Consider the following 25779-nt stretch of genomic DNA (forward strand, 5'->3'; position numbering starts at 1 on the left):
CCTGGATACCTTTGAAAAGCCTGCCTGGCATCTGAATCTGGCTTTTCAATATGGAATCTTTCCAGGCAGGATTTCACATCTATTTGTCAAAGGTGTAAATACGGATTTCCAAAGAGCCTGCTGGTTTCCACAGAAAAATTTATGATCCAAGCATGAAACGTATACCTTGTACACAGTGCTCACAAAGTTTGAGCTGTCTGATGACTAAATGGCATTTTTTAGTGAATGTACTGAGATGATTCCCTCACAGAACCATGGAGAGACCAATAACACATACATAGAGGCCTTACTAAAGGCTTAAAAAAAAGGAGCGCATACTGTTTATGCCCTTACTGCCGTTGGTGTTTCAATTCACAAGAATCCATTGAAAAGCTGCAGAATGTTTGGTTGTTCAATTATTTGGATTCCTTTTTGCCCTGACTTTGTATTTCACTTGCCAGAAAGCAGTGTGTGCTCTCAGTGGTTACACCCCCACCAGCAGCTTTTGTCTCCTGAACTGCAGAGAACCGAAGTCATTTACAGCAGGTATTGTTGTCCCTTCCGAAGTAATGACAGAAACACAGAAGGCAGAAATCTAACAAGTCTCTAGATGGATACTATTTATTAACTAGTGTACTCCAGACTAACAGAACCCCAGCAGGAGGCTCTGTTGGTGTGAACAATCAATCTGGAGCTGGAGTATGTGTGCTATCAGCAGAACTCCTTGATGAACTGCTCATACAGCACCCATAACCAAAGCTCCTTTAGTGCCTCACATTTCTTGAATTGGACTCAATAGAAGAAAAAATATCCCACAAAGTTCCATACATTATGAAGAATCCCCACTGGAGTTACTGATTTTTTCAAGAAATACTGTATGAGTTAAATCAGAAAGATTAATAAGCGATAAGCCATTGTTTATTTATCTGCGTCAGCCAAGCAACATCTGGTGCAGAGGAGGCCCATGCTTCTCAGCACTTTCATAACTGAGTACGAAGCACAGCAATGAGTCTGAGATGCTCAAACGGGGGAATTAGCCCTCCTAAGAACCTGAGCTTCCTCAAGCTGATAATTCCCAGGCAGCAGAGCCTTTGGGAGCATGCTGAACAGAATGGTAACATTATGCTTTGAGAAAAGGGATTTCTGCACCTAAATGCAATATGAGGAATAAGTGACTTGAACCCTATTCTCACCTCTGCCTTTCCGTGAAAGGTTCCGACCTGTGTCTCTGCTTCCCTACCTGAAAAATAGTAGCAATTAGCTACCAAAGGGGTGCTGGGCTTGCGTATAACTTCTTTTTACACAGTATTTTGGGAGACCGCAACTAAATAAAGTGTAGGTATATGCTGTGCTCTATAAAAACATGAAGTCTTAGTGTATTTTCCATAAATAAGCTCCACATTTTAAACTGAGTTTAAGATATTACTGGTCAGTTTAGGAGAGTGCTATTACTCTTAACTCCAGGTGAATCCTTTGAAATTCTTCACTGCGCTGTGTAGTTCCTTAGTGTACTTAGAACAGCAGACTCCAAAGGCAATAATGGCATAATGCAAAATGCCTATGTTTTGCTTCCACAAATGCAGTGCTAGGTACTTGTGGAAAAAACATTCAGATTATACTCACAGTCACAAGTGGAAAATGTTATCCGTCCATTCTCATTTGGTTTTATTTAACCTGATCCCTAGCAGATATTTTATTGAATTCTAAAACTGACCAGAAATTTGCTTAGAGTGACAATGCTCTACTCTTCAGAATAGTGGCTCATTTCCACATCATTTCCACAGTTATAGCTATATAGCTCCTAGGAAAAGGCATTTCCATCTTCCTTGACCACAGATATAACCTGAAGTGTTAATTTCAATTTAAACTAACTACAATTTATGTATTTCCAAACTTAGTTTTTGGCTGTCAAATCATAACCATATCAATGAAATTCCTCAGTAAGGCACATCCCCTTTACCATTTGCCAGCCAGGAACATTTGCTATTTCATTTTATGCAGCTGAGCTCTACCCAAATTTTACCATAAGATAGTAGTATAATCAAGCAAGAATGGTCTGAAGTCATTTGAACTTTCCAGTTTTGAATATGTGCACTGTGGCAATAGGTTCACCAAGGAGAGAAATCTTGCGGGGGAATATTTCTAGCAGAGAGGAGTGGTTTCTCTGCTACATCAATACATAGATGAGTCCTTAATGAGAATTCAAGGTGTGCATTTGTGCCAGAAATATAACTGATAAGCACAGCATGGTTGTAGAAGTGTACTGCATAACAAAGAAAGGGAGGAAGCAGATATGAGGTTCAGTCAAAGAAATAACTCCAAGAGGTACATTACTCCCCACCCCGAACATAAAACCTGCACACAAATATTTTCAGGAACGTATATTCAGACAATAAGCAGCTGTGTACATATGCAGAAACACAGCTGGAACCATGAGAAAGTACAGTGAACAGCCATTTTGCTGCTTCCAAACAAAACCCCAAATGGCAGCACCAAAGAGAATTTCACATGGGCATGGAGGCTTTGGTAAAGATGAGAAGTATCATCCCAGACAACATCAAAACTGCTGCTGAATGTGGCACTACAGGCATGAGAGCAGCGATGCTAAGAACAGCATTTTTCTAGTGCAGTCTAGGTCAGTGCAAGATGCCCTTTCTGGACTGCAAAGCCAAAGCCCTGCCGGATGTTGAGCACTTGGCATCATGACAGCGTGCTCCGGAGGTATCACTGTTTCTTACTGTGCCATCAGACCAGCTAGGGCATTTATTTATTCTTTCTATCCTACTGTTAGCAATAGATGGACTGACTGTAGAGCTTTGAGAATAAGTCAGCATATTTGCCACCTGAACCATGGTTTGTATCATACAACTGTATTGGCTATACGTGCAGTACACATCACTGTGCTACTAGTTTGATAGAAGCACAAGGCGATTAGATTATTCAGCTCCTAAAGAAGGGATGATCTCAGCAAAGATAAGGTTTGCCTTAGAGAAGGTTTCTTAGAGATTCTAAGCTCAAGATGAGTGCTAAGCCTTCAACCCTCTTAGAACAGCTTCTTTTGACAATACTAACAATGACGGGCTGTACTTTTGGAAAGAAAACAAACAAACAAACAAACAAAAAAGTTATCCTTTCTCAACATGCACCAGCAAGTTTTGTATGCACCAGCAAGTTTTCAAGTATAATGAATTCTGTGCAGAAGTTGAGAAAAGTTGGAAAAGCTGGATTGAGGCCATTTTGAAAGTCTAACTGCTAGCAGCTATTCCAAAAACTGTCTCTGTAGACTGCAGTCAATTATTTTGGTTATTAGCTCTACTGCCTCAAAGTTGAGACTTTGCTACTGTGCCCAGCTTTCATGTTCCATGGGATTTACTGTGACTTCAGTAGGAATTAAGTGGACTTAACTCCTCACAGAGTTCATTGTATATTGTGTTAAAGTAGGCCCTTGAATTCAAATGCATGAATTTCCTGCTACTTTATGCACTGAAAATGATTTTCTTCTGCCTCAAGATCTACTTCACCATGGCAAAAGGAACAGTGGAAGAGCTTCCTTTGGCTCTTCCACATGGAGCTTCCTCATGAGAGAAGCACTTCTTGCTCTGTTGGAAAAATAAAAATATTAAAAAAAAGAGAAAATGAAATGCACGATTACCAAGTTGCCTCCACAACTACATGATAAAGAATTCACCATGCCAGGTTATCTACTGGGACCATACTAGTCCTAGTGTGGCAGCTCAGATGATCGAGGAAATAAAACAGAACAATAATACGTATTGTTATACGGGATATAATTAACCAACCTCTCAGGATAACAGTCACAGCAAACAATGTTAAGTTACCAAGGTTTCAATACTGGACTACAGGAGCTTCAGCTTTCCAGATAAACTGGAACATGCATACATTGGGTGGAGACTTCCATGTGCTTCCTACCAAGCCCTCAGTCCCAACACGCACCAGGCTCTGTACAGCTCCAAGGTGGAGCCTCTCCTGTGACTACTTTAAACATTCCTGGACAAGATTTCAGAAAAGACTTTCCAGGGTATGACAGAATACAAAAGCTTGGAAACACTTCCTCAAATATCATACATAACCCAAGAATATTTGCGATGAAACCCCAGTGAACAAAACATAATTCCATTCAGATTTTTCTAATGTTTAAACTAAGGCAAGAGCTGATTTCAGACCAGAACAGCCCAGCACAGGACAAGAGTATAAATCCACTATATGATGGGCCCACTGACCCTGCCTAATAGCCTTGGCACACCAGAAGCTCACAGAGGAGAAGCTCTGCAGCTTGAGAGACATACTGTCTCTCAAATATTAATTTTAATCCATAGTTTGCATTTTTGGCCTTACCTACCGTGCCTCATCGATGCTGTATTTATAGTCAATATAGGCTTATTTCATATTTATTTCTGACCCCTACCATATGCTTCAAAGAAATCTTTATTCACAAAAAATTGGACTCTAGAAATAGGACCAAAGTCCACTTTACAATAAAATACTTGATAGAAGTATGTACCTCCAGACCCCTGATCAGGCCCTGAAAAAGACTGAGGAATGGAATGAACTAGAACAAGAAAGATCAAACCCTGACTTTCATCTTCTTCTGTCCTATGAAATTAGGACAAACAAACCAGGCTGCCTTCCTCCATCTCAGTTCCTCAATGGTAATATCACCTTCCTGCACCTTGACATATTCAGACTATAACTTCTCTGGGCAGGGAGTTTCCTAAGTCTTGGTCATTAGAACTCATTATAAAATGAAAGTTCACCTGGTACTCTTTTCCAAAACTCATTTATTGATTAGAACAATCATAATAGATAGAAGCGCTTGGGTGCAATATTCACTCCTGACTCAGTCAGAAGAACATGCAACTAGAGGACACTGTCAGCAATTTACGTATAGTCAGGATGAGGTGAACAGTGAATAGGATGCTCTACTGTATTAAATCAACATCTAGATAAAGAAAGAATACAGTTCTAAACAATGGCAGCATGTACTTCTGCATATTTACAGACACATTAAAATTGATGATGAAAACAAGGAGTCAAGATTAAGACAGTGAATGTAGTGAATGAAAATGATCTTTATTAGTGATAGCAAGAGAGAAAAAATGATCAGAGAAGACGACTTTGAAAGTCATTGGGAGACATGAACATAGACAAGTCTAGCACAGGAGGCAGTACAGAACAAGCAGACAGTGCCAAGTTCAGTACAGGAAAGGATCAAGAGGCACATCCCAGCTGATAGATATGAGATGTGACCAGAAGAGTAGAAAAGACTTCACTTATTCCATCTTAGATTGGAAAGAAAAACATACGTTCATCAAGAACCTTAGGAAAATGGCCCCTAATTCCAGTCTACCAAGTCTGACCCTAGAGATCCAAAGGGTTACTTCCAAGAACCATTAGTTAGTATGTAGTCACCAAGTATTTTTGTTCATGTGAAATATCTGCTGTCTTGAGGTTATTGGTATTATGCAATATCATTCTCTACCCTACAGAAGTACATTCAGACTATACAATATAAACACATTTTTAATCGTACAGACTAGTCAAGTACCTAGAATGCGGTGTGATTGGTAATTTACGAGCTACTGAAAATCAAACTGAAGTTAGCCCCTCCAATAACTTCATTTCCTAGGTTCTACTTATTTATTGAAAATTACAATAATAAACTAGTCACCTTTTAGCAACTAAAACTGCTTTAGTTGCTGTCAGTCTCTAACCAGAAAGTTAATTTTATGGCAAACATACTGTCAAGTGTCTGTATTGTTTTGCATGCCACACTGCAAACATGCTGAAGTTCTGTTTTTTCATGTGTACCTAGTACACAGTTACACAAACACACAGACCAGTAGCATGGTTTAACAAAGGGTTGTTTGCAACCATGGTATTTGTGTCTCTCCAAGATTGCCTTTCTAAACTAGCACTATGGGAATATTATCATTAAATTGTTAATAACAGCAGATAGATCTCCTTTTGCATTTTAAGATCTTAGATTATTTTTTTCTCATTTTGCTCAGATTGTATTTTCCTAGCTAATGCTCTGCTGGGGATACTGCAACACAGACAATCCCATTTTTGTTTCAGTGTCACATCTTCAGTGCTGTTTCCAGATACTGTTTTGGTAGAACAAAGCCAGAACTCAAATGTCAGTGTCTTCTGCCTATACCCCAATCAATAAAACAATGTATTTTGAAGAACTAGGTACTTTCTTATCTGCAGCACAAATTTCATTGTAAAACAAGTGTAATTATGAAAGTCTTGTTAACTTCTGACAAAAAAAAAAGGAAGGTCTGAGAGCCGTCATTAGAGATAGGCTGTGGCCATATTAAAAGTGATGAGAAAAATATGGCAGAATCTCTAAAATTAGGGAGGCCACACTCCCATTGGACAGCTGTATGTAACTCAGCTGAGAATAACTCTACTAGGATTGCATCATATCTGTGAAAAGCATTAACTTGTTCCTAGTAAAACTCTTCTATGAAAAATGTTATTTTTCCATTGTGTGCTTTTCCCCACAAACTATTTTGGGAAAATGAGTATCCCAGTTGACAGATAAGGAAAAGAGGCTAAAGTCAAGGTCACATGATGATTCCCTGCTGAGGTTGCCCCAGCAGTTCAGGGGCTTACATTACTGTCTTATTAAAGCAGAAGCCTTGTGGTTTTTCTGAAGTCACCACATCCCTCAGATTGGAAGAAAACAAAGAAGAGAGGAAAGCACCTCTCCTTTTGCAATAGGATAATCAGAGTATTCCAGGCACAAACAAAGGATGAAGTGTCTGAATTGGTCTGAAAAAAGCAGAGCAATTGTGGGCATTCTCCATGCACCCTGTTCAAACTGTGCCACCAGCAGAGCTCACCTGTGGCCATGCCTCAGGCAAGGATGCAGGACTGGCCGTGCAGTGATTTTTGCCTTGGGCATCCTCTTGGCAGCACCCTCAGCAGCAGCCCACCACTGCAGTGGCTGAACTCCATGGTAATTCCTTCATTCCACAGCCCAGGTGATGCTCAAAGGAACAGGCACACTGCCAGCCTCTCTAGAAACAGAGAGGCACTCTGACCTGCACCAAGCATCTCCTGCACACTCAGACCTTTTTTCCATGCATGAGATGTCTTCCCATACTTTCCCACAAACCTACCACAGCAGCCTGGCCCACATCAGCCCGCCACACACAGTCTCTGTAGAAACACTCCCCAGATACACTTCCTTGCACACGCACACATCATTTTAACATACCTACCTTCTGTACGTACCCTGTACATGAACCCTACTCATACACAGCATATGAACCCCCCCCAACACTCCTTCCTTACACATCACTGTGCAGGAATCCTCCAGCACCTCTTACACACAAAGCCCAATATCCCTCTACAACACTCCTTGAGCATAACCCTTCCAACACGCCCCCTAAGCATGAACCCCCTCTAGGAACCCTCCTTACACCTTCTTCCACATATCTCTACATATAAAACCTCAAATTTCACCAAGTGCAACCCCTCTCAACATCCCCTTTCCATGCACACCCGTTGATCATTAACTGCTTCCCAAACACAATGCATGAGCTCCTGACACACCCCTCCACACTTCTCAAATGCTGTCTGAACCGCTAACACACCTCCTTAAACACACTCAACCCCACATCCCAACATTCCATAATCCCCTGCACATCCCAGCTCCCATACACATTGTTCATGAGCCCCATACTGCACACCCTTACACACTGTGCATAAATCCCTCCTACCCCCATCATACATCGTGCAGAAACCCTGTTACATATATACTGCATGACCCCCCCACACATACAGTCATAGCACTTTCTACTCATAATCGTCCAACCCCAGTGGGACCCTGGCCCAGTCTGGACAGACATAGGGATCCCCTCAGACAGCCCCCTGAGCCATGCACACAGCCATGTCTAGTCCAGAGTAAGACACACCCCTCAAGCTCCGCATCTGCACTAGAGCAAGCATGCTGGAGGCACCCTGAGGGCTCCCACACTCCTCTGCATGTCTGTGCAGGGAAGGAAATGGGGCAGGTTCAACACAGAGGGGCAGAAGCGTCCCTGGGCCAGAAAGAAATGTGACCTTAAGAAAAGGCCGAAGTGGTGCAGCCCCCCTCTCACCCCGCCTCCTCACTGCACCAGCCAGCAATGCCAATTACCTTCCTCCAGCTCATCCATGCTTCCAATCTTCCGCGATCCATCAATGGTGTAAATGTAACGGACTCCCTGAGGCAGATTAATGTTGTCAGACAGGGACCGGGTCAGGTCAGCCAGGAGAGCATCAAAACTTCGGAAGCGGTCGGAAGACACAGCATATACAATTCCCTTGAAGTAGCGGTCCCCGTTGCGATAGAAACGCACCTTCTTGGCTTTCTTCTCATTACTCAGTGCCTGTAAGGTCCTGGTTCTGTAGAAGCTACAATGAGCACTGTGAGTGGGACTGGGCAACCCATTCATACGTGAGCCTCGCATGTTTCTGGACGCCTTGTCTCGTTCGTCAAAGTGTCCAAAATCAAGTTCCATAGTTTGGTGAACCCTAAAGATCTGAAGCTGAGCAGGAAGATGGGAAGAAAAGGAGTGTGAAGAGGACAGGTTAGAGCCAAGCGGAGCTACAGTCCAGCAAGAAAAATGACAGAGCTACATCTGGAGCAGGCCAGATCTATTTGAGAAGCATCCCCTCCCCTGACCCAGATTTGTATCGATTCTGGGGACTGAGGGTAGGAGGGGTCCTCGCTGTGAAAGGGATCCAATTACTGGGGGCAGGGAACATATTACTAGAGAACAGTCTGCTCCTGCACCTGGGAGTTTTCAAAGTGTAGTAAATTGGGACTTGAGACCAAAGGGAGTTGCATCTCAGCCCCCAAATACCCATCCAAACACCAGTTGGCAGTGAATTAAACCTCTGAGCCCTGTGAGGTTTCTTTTGGCAACAGAAAACAAGGAGATCCCAGTGAGTCAGCCCTTCAATCTGTCGAATCACGGAAGGAATCAGAGCATCTGAATATTTAACATTAGAATAAACTGGCATTTATGAAAGAATGGTCGCAGGGGACTAAGCAGTTTCTTTGTGACAGCCTGTTCAATAAGGGTTAACAATGAGATCCATCCCACCCTTCCCCCTATCCGCAGCCCCCTCCTAGCCCATCAATCAATTCCCAGGACCAGCCTACATCTCTAAGAAGAAATGACTGGAAAGAAAAATCTGTCATTGAAACGAGGCTTCTGTGAGCCCTTTTCAGCAGCCTGAGCCTCCTCTGAATTGCATTTCAGCTCCCTTTTAATGAAGAGGAGAAAATAAAGGAGCTATTTCCAACTCTTCAAACCCCCCCCCCCTCCTGGTCTTAAGTGATTTAATTGCTGGAAGTGCCCCCTGCCCAAGGGACACTCCGCCCCTGCCAGCTCACCTTTCATTGTTCTGAGCACAGGGGGGCTTCTAGCGCAAGGGAAGAGCTCATAAAAGCAGAGACTTGAGTTGACAGACAGTAATCAGGAATTTTCGCATGGTCTTTAGTTTATGCTTAAGAACAACCTTCCCCCTGCACCAAACCCCAACACAAAAGGAGGAGAAATCCCCCCAGTCCTGCTCTTTCATTCCCTCTGTAAACTAGAAACATGCAACTCACGTAGGCTGCTTGCATGTTAACACGAGGCAGAAATGCGATTTACATCCCATACTTGGTATCCAGGTAAAATCTAGGAAAAGCTGTTGCTATCAGTTCCCCACCCCTCACATTTGCCAGAACCGCTGCTTCGCTGTGTTTTACAATGTCACTGTGACCTGCACGAGAAAAATCATTGTCCTCAGCCTGCGGTAAAGCAGATAACAATGCAGGCAATCTGCAGAGAAACCCTAAGTTAGGAATGTTTTCCGCACAATGCCAGCTGGGGTATATTCAGTTGGGTGACACGTACTGAACAATGAAACATCCAAGCAACTTCGGGAATGAAACAGAGGATTCGGAGGTTTTGTATAAAAATGAACTGCAGATGCTGTAAGGTACTAAAAGAAAGATTCCTCCTTCCATCTGACATCTGCTACTTTTCTGCATGCAAGTGACTCGAAAGAGCTCTACTCACCGGTTTTCAGCGCGCAGGGTGGAGATGCTGAGAGAAAGAAAACCAGGCTCGCTCTGCCTTTGTTGTCTGAGCTCCAAGCAAGAAATTCCTGCCAGGGTGGATGAGACGCCTCCTAGGTCCTAGTGCCTTGTTCGATCCCTTCATGGTAACTTTGCCTCAATGGTTTTTACTCTAATCATCATTCATCTTATTGTAATCTTCTCTGTATCTGAAGGGGAAAAAAAAAAGGGTGTGTTCATTCCAGCCCTGGATATGTTAATAGATGGTTAAGCAAAAAAAAGTTTAAAGGGATAAGTTTGGGGCTTATGTTCTGAAGGAAGTAAATTTCTCCTTGGCTTTAACTCCACCAAGAAAGCATCTGGCCCCACTGAAAATCGAGCATAATTAGACTGATGCATCATTTTTATAGGATTACAATACAGGGAGGTCATGGTTACTAGTTTACTATGTCCTACAATACTGGCACAAGGCTAGTGTGTTAGTAAAGCAACCTAAGAAGAAAAGTTAACCAGTGGCACTGGGCCCAGTCCTGCTGCTGTACTGGTTTCACACAGCATTCATGGTTTACACTGGCAAGCAGGAAGGGACAATTGAACTTGGTGGTTACATATGCAGTGCACTTGAATAATGTTTCTCCGTTAACACTGGACATAAGTCAAAACCAAAGCTCTGAATTCAAGTACCCAAAGGGTTCAGGATGGAGTCAATCAACACAAACCTAACACAACAGATTCAGTTTGGCTTATATCCCAAACAAACAAAAGAGAATTTGGATTTAACTGCAGGAGAATTCAGCTGTTTTAAAATTGCACTAGCCTCTTTCCCTGAGACAACAAAATCTTTCACCTGCTTTATAAGAGAGATTTCCATTCTGTATGTAGAGGAGCAGCACTGCAAGCCCCACTCCTAACCCTGCTGGTGCTGGTATCATCTTTACTTTAAATAGGAATAAGGCTTGGAAATGGGAGGGTCTTCCCATCTGTAGAAGGAAATCTTTCCTAACAATGCTATGTCTGATTTGAATGAAAACATCAGATTTTCTTCATTCTGGCACATTATGTGTTTAAACAGGAAAAAAAAAAAAAAAAAGTATTTATTCCAGCTCTGTCTGCCCTGTAGATGATTGTCCAGTTAGTGCTGATGAATTGAATCCACTCAAAAACAAAAACCCCTTCCCAGCAATTTTCACACATAACATTTGTGAAAAGTTTTCTCCTTCCCCTAAACCATTTTTTCATTCATATAAGGTATCATCTGCTCCCTTTGTGCTTCGTGGAATCACTACATAGGAAACCACAGAACTACTCTCCTTCCCATTCCCAAATTAGATGTATGGACATTCATCACCATGCATTTAATCTGTCCACATTATATGACAGACAATGATACTTGTATGATAAACAATGATAAACAATTCTTCCCTATACTATACAAGAGACTGTCTTAAGTTTTCATATTTTTAAAATGCAAAGGCATAAATTATTATACATGTGCTCAATGCAGTAACAGCAAAAATAGAGGAAAGGAAATAAAATTTAGTCTTCAGTGGTGCATGCCTAAGGCATTTGGATACTATTTCGTGGCAAGGTGGAAGGCTGATGTAAATTCATGCCATACAAATTATCTCCCAAGTTTGACTTCTATAGAGTCTGTGAGGACAGCAAATAGTCTCAAACAGTAATAAAAGACAGCTCTTCTTTCTAACCCTGAAAGCTCATCCACCAATGAGAAAATGAAGTGTGTGTATGTTTGCTCAGGGTACTACCATAAGCTTTTGAGCATGGGCACTTGCTTTTAAAAGCATTCAGGGTTAAGCACATTTACTCTGGCAAGAATCCTGGTATACCCTGACTGAAGGATAAGGTTTCTACAATCAGTGGTAACAATGTTCATCTTTGGTGTAACCAAGTTATTTGTATAAGGTGCCCAAATCACGGGAAGTACAGTTGTCCCCTTTAATCCTGCCATAGGCAAGAAGAATCTCAGCAGCCAGAGCATCATTGGAGATGAAGAGCCCTGAAGCCAGATTGACGTGACATTCCCAGTGGAATCACACCACATTTGCTTCTCTGCAAATGAAAGCAGAATCATCTCATTCTACAGACACTGGTTGGCAATATGGCATGGAAACAAACAGCCCTTTCTTGATGAATACTTCTTCACTGGCCCCAAGGAGTTAATGCTGGTCAAAACCTATTTACTTCAGAAGAGAATCATTCCCTGAGACAAATCTAAACCGTTTTAGGCAGCATGAGGTACCGAGAATCGGAAAAATTCTTCTTCCCATCAATAGCCTCATCTTGCTAAAAAGGAAAGACAAATATAGCTTTTCAGATTAAAATATCTGCTTCAAATCAGGTGAATCATCTTTCCTCCAAGGAAGCTAACATTTAGACTTCTGCCTATGTAACTAAATCTGGAAAAAGACATGTTTGTTGGCATTGCCAGGCAACTGTGATACTTCAGAGAAGAGCAGAGTGCAGATAAAAGAGATTTTGTGGCTGCTTCCCCACATATACATACATATGTGCTAACCTCCCCATGTACACATACAAAATCCAGTTTCTATTATCAGGAGTCAGTCTTAAGTATTTTCTATGTCAGCCTTCCATTGCCTTGCTAATAATACTGTCCTGAATTCTATAAAACTTCTGTTTATTCATAGCACATCACAGTGTAAGGGTGCTAATCAGCTGAAGTCTGGCTGCACCACAGTTAAAATTTTCGGAAAAAATAAAACCAAGCGGTCACTGCTTTTGTAGGAAAACTTGGATCATCATTGTCAAATCAGTCTATGTAGATGCATGTTTAATTTTTTTATTTTCACCTCCATGCTTCTGGAGTGCTTTGAAGATGTCATATCTGATCACTCCTTTCGAAGCTTTGTTGGATGAGATCTTTATGCCAAAGCGCTCTGAAATCACAAATAACTATTTCAGGGCTCTGTCAAATGCGTTGAGGCAGTCAGAACCTAAGATCCATAAAGCCAGTAACTCACTTCTGAAACTATAGAGCAGCAGCCTTTAAACCTGAGGAGCTGATAGTTCATTGAAGAACTATCCTATATTGGCCCACAGAGTTAAGTTTCTCCTACACAGTACTATAAGCAATGAGCACTTCACAGACTTTCACCATGCAATGTTAGTTTCCTTTGAATATTTATTTTTATACAGACCACACACATCTGAAAGTCTTTTAAATACCAAAGCTTGTGAGCCAAATTCAGTTTATTACCAGGAAAGTAGGAGGTTTACCTTCACAGCATAGCTGCCCCACTCCTTGCCTTGTAACCATCTGCAGAGGCTGTATAGGCCCATCTGTAGCCTGAATCACTGAAAACCCCAGGGAACAGAAGGGACAGAGTTTTCTGTCTGTGGAAGGAGGAAAGGTTGGAAGCTGTAGATTCCAATAAGTTTGGCTGGGCTCCAAGGCCACCTGCAGCAGCCAGAGAATGTAAGGTTCTCACCTGCATCCCACAGCAACACCACCCTTTGGGTGGGACCTGTCACTCCTTTGGAGACAGCCTCCAGCTGTGCTGAATTAATGCTTCTGAGCTGTTGCAGCCCCACGCCCTTGGCAGATCCCCCTCAACTTCAGCAGATTACTTTGGCATCAGATAAACTTCTGCTGAAAGTTAGGAGAAAGGAGCCATTCCTTCCTCTGAGGGATCAACAAGAAGCATGCTACAAGTGAAAAGGCCATTCCCTGTGCTAATAAGCCCTTTTTAAGTATTGGAAACAATGCAGTCCAAAGAATTAATTCAGTGACTCATCGAAGACATTCCCAACACATTCAGATATAAGAAAGCACTAAAAAGCACAACACTCATCCAAAAAATACCTTTTACATTAGATTTCATCTGACTTATTCCCTCCATTCTACAAAACAACAAATCACGTAGATGAATGAATATTCCATGGCTCAAAACAAATTTCTTGATAGAGAAAACAAAACACCCTCATCCAAGGTATCCTTTTGCAAATCCTGCCACATTCAGTGGGTTCCATAAGGCAAATTTTGGAGGCAGTTCAGTGACGCAGTTTTCCCTCAACAGCAATTTGCAAAGCTTGCAGAAAGCCATGGAAACATCTGCCACATGCATTGCCTCTACATTGGGGAACATGCAGAAGCTCACAAAGGTTGTCAGTATGTTTCTGCTGACCAAACTAAGCGTGGTATATAGTCTGCAAGTCCCAGCCAAGGTCAGGACAAATAAAACCACAAGAAATCTAGATGTCTCCTTCCTCAGAGGTTGTCCATGGGCTGCATCATGATCAAGACTACTAATTTCTTGATAATTGACCTACAAGACTAAAATTTTCAATTGAAGATGAAAAATACCTTCACTGTCTTTAGGAGACATTAGGAGTTTTTTTAAACTCTGGAGCAAAGCATTGGAAAAGACTAGAGGTAATAAAGGGACAAATTATACCAGCCTGGAGCTCTCAACCTCTGAGGCTCATCGTGAAATTTGGAGTTGAGAGAAATCATGATCATCCTGTTGTGATGGGCAGGGACTACATGAGTACAAAGGTTTCAGAACTTTAAGAGGAGGCAAAAAAAGAGTCATAAACAAGGAAGAAAGGTGAGTTCAGTTTTGAATCAACTCATTCTAATGCTACAGAAGTCCCCTGCCTATACAGATCCTCCTTTTCCATTGTGCCAAGCATTTCCCATGTCCACATACCACAACACACTGCCCATAGGTAACCTTGACTGATGCCCATGTTGTCTTTGGAGGACGCACCTATTACTAGCAGAGGGCTTACCTTCAGATACAGATCCTGTTTGTGCCAACATATCTGGCAGAGCACAGGTGATGAAGTCCCACGGAAGCCACAAGAAAACCTGTCCACTGGCAGAAGATTAGTATTTAAAGCATGGATTCTGGCAAAGTTCAGCTGTTGTGCAGTGGTGCTGAACTGTCAGCTACACGGTAGAAACAATTGTCATTCAGCTTTCTCACCTACCAACAATCAGAGCTGAGAGGCAGCTCTGATGTTTTCATACTCTCCATGAAAGAAGAGAGCAGAGTGGGGAAGCACTTCTTTTATGCTACTTGAACCATCCTATGAAAGCAATAAAACAATCTGTTTTATCCTAAAATTTCACAGAAAACAGTAGTAAATGATTTTTTCATTGCTGCAGATACTGCTTAGCTAAATCTGCCATTGTTCTTCAGGCACGTTTATCTTTAAGAAATTATTGATAATCATTGCTTTAAAATGAAAATTTAACTGCTCAAATTCACAAATCAAAATACACAAACACACTAAATGATAGATGTTTAAATACCAGTATATAGAGATTCCTTATTTGCACTGATACAGTCTCATTCCAGAAGGACAGACTTGTTACAGTCAGTCAGAATGGAGAGAACAATAAAATACGCTACAGCACACAAGGCTGTCTCTGACATCTTCAGTCACCTTCTTCCAGCTGGAAGAACCAGCTCTGCAAACACTGCATTGAACTAAAACAATTCTGATTCTTTTCCCAGATCACTACCAGGCTTTGAAAAGCTGGGGTTGCATGCAGGAGCCAGCAATATCAGTTGTTTCTGGTGCCAATGCAAAGTCCTGTCCCTAGCAGCTCTTAATACATCCAGGGACTTTAGATACCCTTAGAGTACCTACAAAGAGCTACATGTATGTTTCATCTTCAAAACAAAGGTTTTGGTATATAAGCCTAAGACATGGCCTTTCAGATAACTCTATTTAAAGTGCTGAAATGATCTGAACAGGGTTTGGAACTAGATGGTCTTTAAGCTCCCTTCCAACTCAAGTCATTTTACGATTCAATGATGGTGATTTTACTGAGTGAGAAGCTGACACCAGAAACTCCAGTGTTGATTCTGATGCTGTTTCCTGTATACTGTATCCTGTATATTCCACTGTATACATTCTTTTTATTATGAACCTTCCCCCCAATGTAAGATAAAAAATTACTACATACTACTTATGGATTATTTATTCCCCATTGTAAGAAAACCCTGGTCTGGAAAAGTTTGTAAACCACTGTTTAATTGAACAGTAGAACTGTACCAGAACATCAGGCTTCACAGCCAATGTTTGGATCAAGAACAATATTAGAAGATAGTCTTGATCTCTCATCTGAAGGTATCCTTACCAGTACATTCAATTTAACAAGATCTCATAAAAGGTTACCCAGAACCAACTATGTGAACACTCTGAACAAGCAAAGATTGTAGGATTTCAGGCACCAGATAGAAAAGGCTTCCATTTTATACTCCACAATTCTTAACACATATTAATCACTAGAGCTGGAGCCAAAAGGGGTCTACTCAGAAAGCATAAAGAAATGCAGATATTTCCCGTGACTTCAAACTCCAGAAAAAGAAACCCTAGCATGTTCAAATGGGACAAGCTCTCTGCTCACTGTGAACTTGAGGGTGGTCTTTATGTGGGATGTTTGAAGACAAGTGGCTCAAGTCAGAAAAATCAATTGATGAAATGCCATAATAGTGCAAAACATCAGATTTGTTCCTTGCTAGCTGTAAGAAAAGGATATTAGTACCAGACTGGCTTTACTGAGAGTCCTGTTGGTCGTAACCACTGTTCTCTCCTCTATCATCATCTGCTGAACTGCCAAGTGAAGGTACTCCTACAACAGGTTTCAGTTCCTAGTGCTGAGTACACATCAAGTCCCAGCAGAATGTCACCCTACTACCTTTATATCATGGGCTAATGGACAGACAGATTTACCCACACACATCACAGCCACTAATTTTGTTCATCTCCTGCTTTGCTACAGCCACTGGAGAAAAGCAGATCAGCTGATTGCAATCGCACTACAGAAACAAGCCACAGCCTTAAATACTAACAGGCAATTGTTTTGTCCTTTGCACCCATTAAGCGCTTTGCAGTTCTGAATTGATGTTTTATTCTGTTTCCATTTAGAAAATTAAATTGCTTAGCTCCTTATGTGAGTTACATTCATCAAGCAATTCACCAAACATTTACAGCTTGATCCTCAGTTAGTAACTCCGAAAGCAGATGGAGCACTTCTCAAGTATCTTTTATTCAAGACTGATTCAAGGCCCAGAGCATAACACAAATAGTTTTTGCATGGCCCCTGGGCACAGTCGTGACTTGTTTCCTTGTGGTCACCCTGTGTTGATCCTGGACCCAGCGCTGCTGATCGGGCTGATTCCCCAGTTTGTGGTCTAATTCTGAAAGCCAGTACTTAAGAGCAGTGTTTGCCTTGCTTTTTGACCATATGATCCTACTCACTTTTGAGTTGGCCATGCTAAAGATCATCTCTTTACTTTAAGGTACATTTCCTACGCATCTCTTTGCGATATCCATTTTAAGTTTCCTTCCCTGCCTTTTCTGTAGAGGTGTGAAAGGGGAACCTGAAAGGAGATCTAGTTTTACTTTCTTCAGTGTTAATCACAAAAGAGTGGAACGTCCACATCACACCCAAGCCATTCATGGAGAGAGTAACACCAGTGCAGAGTGGTTCCCTGTGAGGTTGGCAGATGTGACAGGAAGCAGTAAGCCAGACATGAGATTGAATGCATAAGTTGAGTGCACAAAGAGTACCTCCACCGTGCTCACAAAGCAGCACGAAACTGCATCGTACCCCTGAAAGCTCAGGCATCCGCAGCAATCATCGTCGGGATGTCCGTGAAAACCTCGGTGCAAACCTCATATCCGTCTTTGGGCTGATTCCTCGGGCTGTAGGTATCTGTAAGACAGCAACGATGCCACCATGTGGTGAAATTGAGTATCGGGAGTGCAAAGCAATCCTCGTTCGAGGACTCCGATATCAGTTTGGAGGAAGTGCAGCTCTCAAGCACATTATTTGCTTCCTAGAAAGAGAGGATACAATGCACCCATAAGCAGCCACCATGCTTCACTAGCAGTGCTGTAGCGTGCCAAGAAGATTTGCAGGCACAACAGCTAGTCCATCTGATGAATTGCTATGGCAAAAGAAATGGAAGAAAGTCTCTTACACTTTGCACTTCCCACCCTCCTTCCTGCTTTGTGGAAAGGAGCGAGTAGACAGGCTTTTTGCCTTGATGACTTGCAAGGTCACTGCCAGCTCTGGAACATGCTCACTTCCCCTGCAACTTGGTGGGCAGTAGCATAGCCTGATTGTTACTCAGCTACTGAGAGCCATGTAATGATTATTCATCATCATAACAGGCCGTGTCTGTACAGCATGATGTTACTTCCCACTACAAGGAATCACTTCTGATCAGAAATTCAGGTAAAGCTGAACAATACGGTTAGTATTTAATGATAGTGATTTAATTCAAAGGAACGTATAGCTGATAGATTTGTTTTAACTTCCTCTTAGCAAATCAATTCCCATAACTTGGTTATTCTTCCTATAAGTTTCAGCACACATTATGCATACACTTGCAAGAACCTAACAGCATCTCAGACATCTTGAGTGGTTAGGGCTGGACTGCAGCTTCTTGACAATGATGCAGCCAGATTTACACAAATCTTTCTCCATTTGCCCAGTAGGATTAAGTGATTTAGCATCCCTAAACTGAAAAAGGAACAGATTTGTTCTTGTTTTTGTTTGTTTGATTTTGCACATTACAGGATCTTGAAAAGCAGAATGACCCTTGCTCAAAGTTGGGATTTGAGCTGTATGTGGGGTGAAACAAATCCCAGAGATGGAGTCACAGCTTTGCACTGCATTGACACAATCTGGGATGCGACTTGTTTGATTCACGTCAGACCAAAGGCAGGCTTTGCAGAAGCTAATTACTGTTTTGTTTCATGTAGCCCATTGGGTGATAAGAAATCATTTCATTTTACAACAGACACCAGGAACAGGCTCCTCATACAACATAGCTTTCTTCCCCTTAATGCTTAAGGCCTGCTAAACCAACACAGACAATTGGTTGAAGGATTTAGAAAACACTTAAGGAAAACATGTTATCAGGCATTTGCACGTCAGACTTGCTTCCCCGAATTTTGTAAATGCCCTTCCCCTCGCTGCCCCAGGAGGAAGCAGTTAAAGGCAATGCCAGCAGATGGCAACCCGCTAAGGCGGTTGTAGCGGTTGTTGAGCCGTGCAGACCTGCAGTGTGGGTAGCAGGCAGAGGGTCAGAGCAGCTTTGTCCTTGCAATTAAAACTTCAAAGGAGAGGCTATAGGAGACATCCAGCTGTTTTAAACTTTGCTGCAGCCACACTGTATTACTAACATCCCTGTGGTACTACGTAACCCATTTTCATAGCTCATTCTATAAAATTCTTACTGGCTTCTCAACGCTAAAGCATGGGAAGCTTGCACGACATGCACATGGTCATAGAACGCTGTGATTCAAGAGTCTCCGTTTTCTTTTATACTTCCAAAAACCCTGCAGAGGACCAGTTTCTTTTAAGCAACACTGTCTGAAATATAGGTTTAAATTATACACTGCCAATTCAGACAGAATATAAAACGTCATGCCCAGATCACATTTTTTAAAATGTTCCCATGCTTGAGATTTCCTTCTGTCCAGCTCTAGGATAAATCCTAATTTGTGCTGAAAATTACTGTTCAAATATTTCCCTCCCACCAACAATTCAAGGAATTAGAGGGTTTAAGTTTTATGTGCAGATAACATTTGGAAGGCTGTAAGCATTTGGAGTCTCCCTAAATTTTTAAAAGCTGGAGGGCAGCAGGTTTGGCAGTCCTCACAGAGTTCAAGTAGGAGCTTCCTTAGCAGGAGCAATGCTTTGTTTCACACCATCAAAACACAGAACAAGGGTTTCCAGGCACCCAACAGAATCCAGAGGACTAGAGCCAGAACTCACATTCAGACAAGCCACAACCCACACTCTTCATCCTCAGCTGAGCTCTGTACGAAGAGCCATGAGAAGGATGCTACTTGCTACCAGGCCTTGCCAGCCTGACCTACACAAACTGAATACAGAGAGTATCTGTTTCTTCAGAGAGGAGCCTCATCTTTCCTGTGAAAGCCTGTGTTTCTGCATATACAAAGGGAAAGTTTAGATCTGAAGCTGAAAACTGCTCAGTCTTCTCAGCTCTTCAACAAACCCTAAGCTCATGGCCGTGTTCCAGGAATTTGAATTTTCTTGAGAAGAGCTGAGGAATTGAGAAGCACTAGTTTTCTCACATACAGAGTGATCAGTACCAAGCAGAACACAGCAGGGAAAGAATACTGAAAAAAGTGACCATTTTAGAGTTATTAAGGGGGAATTTGAGTTATAGTGAGGGAAGAGATTACAGCAACATCCTGCTAATTAGCAGGGGAGAAAACAGGAGGTCCCATTCACTAAACTATTGTTTTAAATTAGGATATGGAGTTATTTCATTGGAGGGCTGCTTTCTATCTTCTCTTCCAGAATAGAGATTAGCAGTAAATTATTTAATTTACATTGGCCAAATAGCTATCAATTTCAAGGAGATGCAATTAGATTTCAGAAGACAGCTTTTTAATATTCATATCAGCTGCTGTAACTACATTTTCAATCCACTGCAGGATTTAGCAGGCTGTTGAACTTGGTATGGAGCAGTGGGTTGTGGTAGGTCACTGGGGTGAGCTCATGCTGTGACAGGGATGGATGATAACTCACTAGTTGTGATCATGCTATAGGGAAAGGAACTCAACAAACCCCAGGACAAAGAATATTTCTTAACAGGAACCAATTGCCCATCAGTTTCAACTTCACTACTCTCTACCAAAGCTCTCCAGCTTAGCCACAGTCCAGCAGAGTATCAACATACCAGAAGACAAATTAATTCTTAATTATTGCTGCCCCCACCACATATGCAACTTCTACCATGCAGTGACTATTCCACATGCTGTTATTCCCATGGATCACAACTAGCTTCTAGTAGAAAAAAATATATACATTTTACTTGGCTTAAGCCAGTTTCACACAGCAGAAGCAAAATATTTATTGGTTTGGCTCAATTATCATCAAGTCTCTGCTGGTTATAAAGCATGCAGAGATTGCATAACAGGATCCATACAGAAAGTCTGCAATATGCAAGATCTAATGCCTTGAATCTAAGGAAGCAGGATTTTTTGGAGCAACGAAACATTGAATCCAGTATGAGTAAATGTAACACCATCCTCAGCAAGTACCATTAATTTACTTGCACACTGGGATAAGCTGCATTAGTCCAGCAAGAGAGCTTTTGTTTCCTTATGTTCTTCACGCTGGAAAAAATACTTACCATGTGGATTATACTAAGGGTAAGCAGACATTAAGTAGAGGAGAGGTGCTACTATACCTTCATTAGAAAACAGGCTGTTCCATACCTCAGTCAGGGAGTTATGGAGCAGATTTAGAGAAACCTTACTGAAAGAGATCTTAACTAGCAGGGAGCACATCCTTCAGAAACGAGGCATGTAATAACTTATTCTGGTGTCACCATTCCCTGAAGTAAATAGCATTGGATTTTTTTCTGAAATAACTAGCTCATTACCTCAGCCTGTGGCAGAAGCAGCAAGTGCCAGCCATCTGGAGTGCTAGATGGCCCACTGCCAACATAGCTGTGATGCTGTGGAAGAGGTGGAGAGCAGGGGTGAGTTAGAGGAATGAGAACAAGTATAGCATAGACAGAAGGCTAAAGCAAGGGGAGGGATTTACACGCAAGAGAAAAAAAAGAACTGCTCTTAAAAAAATTGTAACTGATGCCTAAGATCAAGCAGATATTGGAAACAAGTTGTTTTCCATGTTATTTGCTAGCATAAGGGTAGGGAAAGAGATGACCCTAACAATGAAGAATTATTAGAAATAAAATTATGAGATAAATAAAATAAAATTAAGTAAATTAAAATAGCGAAGAGCCAACCCATTATGCTGTGTTGGGAAATGTAAGTTCCCTGACTCGAACACCTATCTCTACATAGGAGAACCATCACAACACAGTTTACTGACAGAAGAAGCTTATCTTCCTCACTAAAAAGAGTCCATACTTATACAGACCTCATTGAGACTCTGCTTGAGTCTTTAGCTCAAGTAGCTCAAGCCATCACACTTTACTATTTTGTTACCTTATTGTGATGCTGTAATATGAAGAGCAGTCATGAGAAACTAGACTTTTTTTCACAGAGATGTAGCAATTTACTATATACAAAAATACGATCCAAATTCTTGATGACTAAATAGTACAGAAAATAACCTCCAAAATATACCAAGCAACACATCTCTAGTAAGTGCTTACAGACAATTTCAACAGATTTGTTGGCAAGAATTGGTTAAAAGCAAAAACCAGGTAGGGCTGCTCACAGTTCTTAAAGGAAATTAGGTGAAATAATTTCTGTTCTTTTTTTTCCCCTTGTGTTTACCAGTATCAAGTTATAGTAGAAAAATTGGGACACTTGAATGTTAAGTGTTACAGCATTTTTCTATATAGGAATGCTGTTTTTCTTTCCTACCATTGTGGGTTCTTAAGATCTGCACTCTATGAGCTGTAAGGAATGGTAGTCAAAGTCTAATAAATATAGGTGCCGAAGTAACTATGTTTGTCTTCTGTTGGTATAAGAAAATAAATCAACTTGTGGCTCTATCTTCCTGGAAAGTTAAGGCCTTTAGCATCGCTTCTATTTTTCCCTCTTTTTTCCCTCAGGCTCCTTAAGGAAAATTACTGTTCAGAAAACTACATGTGAGAGTCATGCCTGCAGAGGGCTAATTCAATACTGCTGTGCCATAGAGCTGTGATCACTTTCTCTGGAAACAGGAGAACAAGTCTTTCTTTGTAAGGGATAGGCGAAGCTGTCTTTTGGTGGAAACATGACAAAGATGTTTGCCCTTTTCCACAAAATTAAAACGTGCTACTGAAATAGGCTGATTTTAAGGAGGGAATGTTTTATCACCAGACAATCAGGAGATCAACAAATAACACTGAGTTAGCTGGCTATAAAGTAGAAACGTAGGTCAGGTTAGAGTTCCTCTGGTTCTGTATCCCATACACAACAAGACAGATAGTTCTGAAGCCACTGTAAAATGTGAGAAGTAACATTTGGGCACAAATGTACCCATTTGTTTGCCAACTCCTGATAGTGTTTGCCCTGCGCTCTGAAGTTTGGGTCATCTTTATACTCTATTTATAAATGCTTCTTGTATAATGTTTACCGTCAAGTAACTTAAAATGTTTTAGAACCTTCAGATTCCTGACAGTACCCAGCAACAATGAATTTCATAGGTTATTCAAAAACTTCCAACTGGAATCTACTATATAAAGTGGTTACCACTAGATACTCCTATTGATTACTACCTATTAATGTTTACAAATGAGTATTGACACAAAATAAAACATAATGGGATACACATTGAACATGTGGTTGACATTTTTGGCTTCTAGCATGTCAATCCATTCTTTTTCAGTGACAGAAATCTCAAAGTTAATGAAATTGTTACTGCTGAGAGTTTAAACGTCAGCCAGATCCTGTACTTGCTGAGCCGATCCGTTATCACTGCAGGGATTTCACACACATAAATGAAAATAGAAATGTGGTTATATCTTCTGCACTTCAGAAACTCCTGAACACAGGGATGAGCAAGGAAAAAGAAGCCCTCTTATTCAGATGGAATCTCCTCGTGTGGTTGAGGAATCAGAAGCTTCTGGATACAGCTGAAGGAGACCTTCAATAAGAACTCATAGATGTTTCTATTATGAATCCAAACGTACTTTGAATTCAGAGGCAATGGGTCGCTGGGAACAAGATATTTTGCAGGGAATGTTAACTAAAGGGAAGCAGTACTACCTCCAACACTTACAGATGAGGGAGGGGAATCTCTAGAGAGTTATTATAATTCATTGTATAGGTCATAGAGGCAATTTAGCAGAGATTTCTCAGGTTATCCACAGGGGGAAAGGGGACAGGTTGACAAAAAATTGTTCACTGCCATAAACCAAAGGATGTAGCAGTTTTTCTCCTTGCGCTTTTGGTATTCAATCTTCCTTGCCCCCTCCTGCTTTCAGCCCACCAGCTGGCACAACTATCATAGTACTGATGAGCATCAGGTGCTGTTGCAGTGCAGATAATATAAAGCCTGCCCCAGTCCAGGTATGAAAGATGGCACAAGGTCTTCCGGTTAACATAGATCTGAAATCCTGGCTATGTAGAATTTCTCTTCAATAGATTAATAGTTTCTGAAAAGCAAAAGGAATGGTTAAATACTCAGGTCTCTAGTTGGATCCTTTTGTAACGTTTCAGTGGGGATTTGGAGCTAATAGCCATTATACCACTATGATTTTTAATGCAAAAATATCCAAGGTTAGTCTAAAGACAAACAACAGGAATAATCATGTCTGTGGCTCTCTTTTCAAGTAGCACCCTACTTGGACATGCTACATCCCACTAGACTAACTGAACTATGCAGTGGGAAAAAGTATCTGCTTGCACTTACACAGGAACTTTTCAAGCTACAAAGGAAAATGCTATGCTTTGCAAACCAAACCTCATTGCTCTTTATGTCCAAGATGACATTAATTCAGACTTCACCCAGGTATTTAAAAACCTACCAAATCAAAGAGAAGTATAGCTGTGTGATGGGAAAAAAGTAAGAAGTCAGGTTAAGGGTGTCCCACAGCATAACAGCTGAGCCCATCTTCTCTCTCTGCTGCCTGAGAACAGGAGATAATGCCCGTAGTTAGTGGCCGAACAGCAATTATACGTTCATATCTTCTTCCAGAAATGAATCTCAGCCTCTTCTTTATACTCTATTTATAGAGTTCTTCTTTATACTCTTATAGAGTTACCAGGACCTCTCCAATGAAAAGCCTTTTTGTTTCTTAAGGTCATCTGTGGTGCAAAGAGGATCATGCTTTGTTAGTTTCTGCCATCTAATTAAGAAAGGATTGTGTGAGTAAGCAGGTAGCCTGGGAGCTGATCTTTTATGAACAGGGCAAATTTCATTTGTGCAAAAAGAAATCTGGGGCTTACGCTGAATTATTAAATGAATTATAGCAACAGATCACTTTCCTTTGGAGTGATTTAATTATCACAGATTTTCCAAATGAAAGGGAGGGAGTAATCAGAGGAGGTACAGAACATTTCCTGAAGGAAATGTCAGTTTGGCTGCACCCCTTACCTGGAGACATCCAGTGAAGTTCATTAAGGGCTGGTGATGTGTTATGATCATTTGTGTTGCCAAGCACCAGCTTTTCCATGATGCAATACACAGAAATAAACCAAAGTATTCAAGAGAAAAAAGAGCATGGAAGGCCACATTGTCCCTGGAAAAAAAGACAGGTGGCCATGATCACATGTAGCAAAAGCCCATCAGTCAGAAAGGTGGGAGAGCAAAGAATTAAGTCAGTTTCACAAGTGGCAAACTGAGACACAGAAAACTAAGTATCTGGGATGGATCTAGGAGAGAAATTAGTACAAAGCTCAAAGCTGTACCAGAAGCAGACCGGATATTCAATTTAGCAGCAAGTAGGAACAATTTATCTGAAAAAAAAATATTATGCTACTATAGATATTTGCAAGATAAGATAGAAGGCATCCAAACTTCTAGTTTAAACCATCAATGGGAAGACAAAGGCCACAGAAGACTGTTGTAGGCAAACTGGACTGTGCCAGCCTAATAGCAATGCAGAGCACAATAACAGTGGGATAAAAAAAATGCATTCAGATCTTTTTAACCATAGCTGCATGAAAATCAGCAGCATCCCATTTTTTTTCTGGGGGAAACAGCAGTGCTAAGTAGATAATAGATGGAAAAAATGGATATCCCAGCATTATCCATTTTCTTAGAATAT

General features: G+C 41.3%; 1 protein-coding gene across 4 annotated transcripts in view; it reads right to left on the bottom strand.

Moving 5' to 3' along the window:
• Positions 1–25779, bottom strand: part of DCX (doublecortin) — a 124770-nt gene that overhangs the window by 64437 nt on the left and 34554 nt on the right. For all 4 annotated transcript variants that reach the window (XM_090150092.1, XM_090150091.1, XM_090150093.1 and 1 more), the window contains exons 2-4: positions 17673–17777; positions 10068–10275; positions 8150–8540 (exon numbers count right to left, since the gene is read on the bottom strand). In XM_090150092.1, the coding sequence (XP_090006218.1) occupies positions 8150–8513 (364 nt within the window). In that variant the 5' untranslated portion in view covers positions 8514–8540; positions 10068–10275; positions 17673–17777. The remainder of the gene's footprint in view (positions 1–8149; positions 8541–10067; positions 10276–17672; positions 17778–25779) is intronic.

The sequence above is a fragment of the Phasianus colchicus genome, chromosome 14 (assembly GCF_987193195.1).
Source record: "Phasianus colchicus chromosome 14, bPhaCol1.hap1.1, whole genome shotgun sequence".
NCBI classification, from domain to species: domain Eukaryota; kingdom Metazoa; phylum Chordata; class Aves; order Galliformes; family Phasianidae; genus Phasianus; species Phasianus colchicus.